Below are 6,204 nucleotides of genomic sequence, written 5' to 3' on the forward strand. Positions count from 1 at the left end.
GTGTGCTTGTGTGCATGTATGTTATTTGTGTGTGTAGGTGTATGTATGATTGTTTTTTTGCGTACAGTGGGTGTGTAGCAAGTCTATGTTATGAATGCTATTGATTTTATATGGATATGTATTTTTTATATAACACACACATTTATATATATAAAATATTTTATATAATATATATATATTAGATATATATATATATAAAATATATTATCATAGTAGCATAATTCAGGACGTATGGGGAATAGAACACTGGTGAGGACTGAACTGACAACCGGGACGTGTTAAAAAAAAAAAAAAAAAAGTGAATTTTTGTTTGAATGTCCTACGTACAAACCGTTTCTTTCAGACAAAAATTTTAAAGGGCTTCTGGCTCCTCACGAGTGCTTTCTCAAGGCGAATAATAAGCGTTTAAACGCGAATCACAAATGCTGCATATCAGAGGGGAATATGTACACTGGAGAGCAAGGGATGTGCGCGTTCTGCGGAACTACCATTATATATACAACATCGCGTGGTTGCTGTCTCACACACCGCCTTGCATCACCGTGTCGACATCTTCATCGCGCTCATAGTGATTGAAGCTACGTCGTGGAGGAGGAGGTGGGGTGGAGGGGGGGGGTACTATGATAGTGATCGCTCGGTGGATATAGTGTTTTTTTCAGTGTGTGGTTTTGTGCTTGTGCTTGTTTGCTTCTTTTTGTTGTGTTGTTTGTTGTTGCGTGTGCGTGTGTCTGTGTTGCCTGTATGTGTTTGTTTGTCTTTGTGTATGTCAGGTGTTTGATTTTTTTATTCCTGTGTGCTGTGCGATTTGGTATTTATCTCTTGTAAACGTATTTCTCTGTTGTCTGTATGCGTTTTTTGTCTATGTGCATTTTTCATTATCCTTTGTCAGTGAGTGTGTGTGGATAAATAGCGTGTAACTTCACGCACTAGCACGAAATAAAAGCGAATCGTCTCGACTAAGTGGTAAAAGTTCGCACAGTGAGAAAACCCCGAATCAATTCAAACCCCTTTGAATCGCCCTCAAGATTCGAAGTCAAGTCGAGTGAAGTCGAAGGATAATAAAAATAATAATGATAATGATAGTGATAATGAGAATAATAATGATAATAATAATAACAACTATCACTACTACTACTACTAGTAAAAATAATGAAATGAAAATGATATATGATTTATTATTAAAATCTTAATAGTAATAGTAATAATAAAAAATATCATATATTTATTATTAAATGATGAGAATAATATTGAAAACCAAAAACAATAATAATAACCAATCACTTTCGATTCCACTTTGCGATATGATTACCGATAAATCTTGATCGCGATACGAGTTTGTTTTGGTAATTTGCTTCGGGTTCTTTTATTTATTTATTTATTGAGTAAATTCGGACGGAATTATTGGTAAACTTGCCTCGGATTTATTTATTTGTTTATTTTTCTGTAAATTCGGACTGGATATTGGCAAGTTTGTTTCGAATTTCTCGGGCCTTCGTGGTCGCTTGAGGTCGAGGTGACCCCGTCCGCTCCGTGAGAAGGCGTGTCTTAGATCTTGTAGAAGGTGTCAGCGCGTGTGTAACTAATGGAAGTTGTTTTTGTGGAGTTCGGTGAAAGTTGTGAGTGTTAGAACTTCTTGAGAACGTTGGAGGAGGGTTTCTTGCAGTACATGGGGTTTTGTGAAACTTTGTAGTTATAGCTTGGAGCGTTTGTAGAAGTGTAGAGTTTATGGAAATTGTAGCAATTGTATTAGACCTTGTTTCCCAGGTACAAACTATCGGATTTGGCTACCCCCCCCCCTCCCCCACATAATGAGCCTCCTCCTCTCAGTGTCACAGAGATTCATGGTCAGAGGCATGGAAGTGTGAGATATTCGACTACTTTTTCACTGCCAAATTTATGTATTTACAGTACTTTACAAACGACGGCTTCGGACTGTAAGTTATCTGTCAAATTGGTGTAGATGGAACGTAGGCATAACTTAGGAAGATCTGAGCGTGTGCTTTGGTGTAATCCGTGTAAAAATTTTGATTTGCAAAAGTATACTGATACAAGGATGTTTGTTTAGGCCTACATTTGAAGAAAGGACCATTAACAGGATCAACGCGTTTGCTAAGCCGCTCGTAGAACATCCGCAGTCTATGAGCATTTAACAGATCTTTTCCGCTAAACCACAGACCACAAAACAGAAACGATAACGATAAAACTAACGATGATTTCCTTCCGGCAGAGAAACGAATCGTCCTGGGTGTTCGGTCACCCTGAAGGTTCTGGGCTGTTTTTGTTGATCGCGCTGCTTGCTTGGGCTCCGAGCGCAGACGGCCAAATTTGATGGTATAATCCACAATATTGCAAGTAAGTTTTTTTTTTTTTTCTTTTGAGAAAATAGGAGTCAGAAACATATACATATGTGTGTGTGTGTGTGTGTGTGTGTGTGTGTGTGTGTGTGTGTGTGTCTGTGTGTGTGTGTGTTTGTGTGTGTGTGTCTGTATTTGTCTGTCTGTGCACATGCGATTGCGCACACACACACCCCGTTCACATACAGCACCTCATCACCATCGCCGCACTCCCTTCGCCGACAGAAAGCACGCTGTGTGAGAACGTAGGGAATGGATGCGAGGACAGCTTCGAGTGCTGCGTCAGCTTGCTCAACTCACGACAAAGGAAAAGCCTCATAAATAGAGTTGCTAAATGCGGGGAAGCCAGCGGTGTCGGCCCACTTACTGTGTTGGGTAAGTTATTGTTATTGTTATTGTTATTATTGTTATTATTATTATTTATTATTATTAATCTATTATTATTATTATTATTATTATTATTATTATTATTATTATTATTATTATTATTATTATTATTATTACTACTACTACTACTACTACTACTATTATTATTACGATCATAATCATTATCATCATCATTATCACTGTTCTTGATCTTATTCTTTATGTTATTGCTATTATTGTTGTTATTATTGTTATTTTATTTTATTATTATTATTATTATTATTATTATTATTTTATTATTATTATTACGATCATCATCATCATTATCATCTTCATTATCACTGTTCTTGTTCTTATTCCTACTGCACACGCTGTTCCAACTGTGAATTGTGGCAAAATGGTTTTACATCTTTAATCAACTAGTCTAAGCAATATAACCCTTATAGAACGGTCGTTAATGCGGCCGTCGATATAGTTATTCATTTGTTATATGTCACCAGTCTCTTTCCTACTGAAAGGATGCGAAAGCTTTGACGGAGCCCAGACTTCCGACTAAAATATCTTTGAGTTTTTTAATAAACCATAGCAACATTTGCAATTTGTCTAGATTTTGCACAGCTGTGACTTATATTGCAATGTTATATAGAAAATTTAACTGTAGGATACAAAGGTGAGCATTGATTATTAACTCTTATAGACGCCGAAGTCTGGGTGGCAACACTTGCGGAAATTGGAGACAAAACAATAATGGAAAGGAGGAATGCGAAACCAGCGAATAAACGTGTTTCTAGCAAAGTCGCCTCAGAAAGCCTATGTAGTTTGGTCTAAGGTAAAAAGAACACAAGATCTGGGGGCTGTTTCGAGATCGGTAGGCTGTTAACTAAACACCTCGACAGGGGTATACCTCTATTAATTGTAATGATTATCTTTTTGCATTCGTATTTTCCATCTTAAACGCGTAATACTGAATGGAGAGGAAAACTGCCTTTACGCCAAGGAAGTATTTTTCTTCTGTATCCCCTTCAGCTAACGTCATTACCTAGGCGAGCGGATGAGCTCGAAATAACACTTAGTGCTCTCTTGACTTTAGTTCCGCCGAGGATCGCAACCTAGGCCTACGTTGCCTGAATCGATTCAGCATCCGGCGCCCAAGTTAGAGAAATGGAACCCTTACTAATTCCTTCTCGTCTCCACCAGGAGGAGGACCCTCGGACCAGCAGAAAGTTGGGACGATGAGGTGCATGAGTCGGGACCAGCTGGTGAGTAAGGGCTTGCTTTTACTAATTGGGGGGATGGCTCTTTATATTCTCAGGGGAGCAGGCAAATATACTTGAGGAAGTGCTGTGAAATCTGAAATACTTTGATAAGTAACATTTGCATGTGTGTCTGTGGATATATTGATATGGTAAGTTTATATGAACAGGATTTTTAGTTGTCACTCATTAAGTGAACCCTGTAATATCATTATCGCGTTTTCCGCGTATGATTCTATAATTCACATCATTGTTAATTCCCCTCCTCTTTTTCACAGGCACAAAGGGTCTTGACCTGCGTTCTCGTACAGCGAAGGCGCTGCTAAGCCAAGATACAGAAGAAGAAAAAGAAAAGGAATGATAATAATGATAAGAACGAGAAGCAAGAGGACTTTTAGAATTCATATGCAGACACATTTTATGAATAAAAAGTATTAGTTCTTTTACAGCATTTCAAAATGTTAGCTTTGAAATACAAAGTAGGAAACATAGAGGAAATTAGATTTCCCCCCATTTTTCCAAACTATCTAAGGTACGTACTTAACTGTAGTACATATGCATTTTATTATGTATGTAGATGTATCGATCAATTCTCTATCTTTCCATTCAGTATTACGGAGCTGTGACTGTAACACTAGCTAGGGAAATAGTATTCTTTATCACATATAGAGAAAAAAGGCAGTAAAATCTTATGAAATGTATGGCTATGAATAAAATCCTTTGGTGTGAAAATGTGTTTTTTGTTTTTTAGGAAGCTCCTTATCCCGCTTACATTGCATATGGTTGAAAATGATAGTGAAAAGTACATTTAGACATTTATTTGAGAATAATTATAATTTTGACTTTTTACAACCGTCTATTTCACTAAGCAGAGTGCAACAAAGTGAATAAACATCATATAGATGTAAGCATGTTGTACATTTCAAGTGTGAGTTGTGTGCAACAAAGAGATGAACATAAAACATATATGCGGTACACACACACACACACATGATTTATATATATGGATATATATATAATTCATCTATATGAATATATGTATATATACTAATAAATTCTCTCTCTCTCTCTCTCTCTCTCTCTCTCTCTCTCTCTCTCTCTCTCTATATATATATATATATATATATATATATATATATATATATATATATATATATATATATATATACACACACACCCACACACACACACACACATGTATATGTATATGTACACGTATTATATATATATATAGATCATGTATATATATATATTACATATATGTATATATGTATTATGTATATGTATATATACATATATGTACTCGCGCGCGCGCGCACACACACAAACACACACACACACACACACACACACACACACACACACACACACACCACACCAACCACACACACACACACACACACACACACCACACACACACACCACGTGTGTGTGTATAATATTTTATAATATATATATATATATATATATACACACATATATTTGTATATATATGTCTATATATGTATTTTATATATAATTATATATATATATAAAATTATATATATTTTATATATATATATATATATATAATATATATCTACATAAACATCGAGTGGAACTTTCAGCCGGGAGGCGGAGGCGTACAACAATAAAACTTAAAAGTTATCAGGGTCGCCTTACTCCTTTCTCCATACGCTTCGCTAAACGCCGTGACTACTACCCAAAAGGGCAAACTGAAATGAGTTACAGGAAGATTGTTGAAATGTCCATAGCATGTCACGTGTCATTTTCTGTGATATTATTGGGATAACAGAAACCCTGGATTGATATTTTAGGGGAAACTATTTAGTCATGGTCGAGCAATTTACGGCGTGGGATACTCGAAAAGTTTAGGCTTTTAATATTACCGCTATGTATTTCTTTTCATTCTTTAATTAAAAAAAAAAAAGAAAAAGGTATTCATGTTAAAATAAACATGAGTAAAACCGAGGACGATGGGCGGGTGTTTGAATTCACAATTAACAATTCCTCCTCTAAAGAACATTAAGTTAAATACAGTATGTGGATGAAAAAAAAAAAAAAAGCACGAATGTTAAATTACATTGCAAGAAACTTTTTCATACCCCAACTTTTCAATCCTTTTATGGAAGAAGTAAGAATTGAAAAAAATGAATTTTAAAGTTACGGTTATATTTAAAAAACCTTTCAATTTTATTTCTTGGGAAGTATTAGTGAGATGACCCTGGAGG

The 6,204-nt window shown here is 35.7% G+C and overlaps 1 protein-coding gene across 3 annotated transcripts in view; it reads left to right on the top strand.

Annotated features, from left to right (window-relative positions):
- Positions 1 to 4,705, top strand: part of LOC119599075 — a 9,813-nt gene extending 5,108 nt beyond the window's left edge. For all 3 annotated transcript variants that reach the window (XM_037948833.1, XM_037948849.1, XM_037948841.1), the window contains exons 3-5: positions 2,580 to 2,729; positions 3,918 to 3,979; positions 4,252 to 4,705. In XM_037948833.1, coding sequence (XP_037804761.1) covers positions 2,580 to 2,729; positions 3,918 to 3,979; positions 4,252 to 4,299 — 260 coding nt within the window. In that variant the 3' untranslated portion in view covers positions 4,300 to 4,705. The remainder of the gene's footprint in view (positions 1 to 2,579; positions 2,730 to 3,917; positions 3,980 to 4,251) is intronic.
- The last annotated feature ends 1,499 nt before the right edge of the window (positions 4,706 to 6,204 follow it).

The sequence above is a fragment of the Penaeus monodon genome, chromosome 4 (genome assembly GCF_015228065.2).
Source record: "Penaeus monodon isolate SGIC_2016 chromosome 4, NSTDA_Pmon_1, whole genome shotgun sequence".
In the NCBI taxonomy this organism is placed as follows: Eukaryota; Metazoa; Arthropoda; class Malacostraca; order Decapoda; family Penaeidae; genus Penaeus; species Penaeus monodon.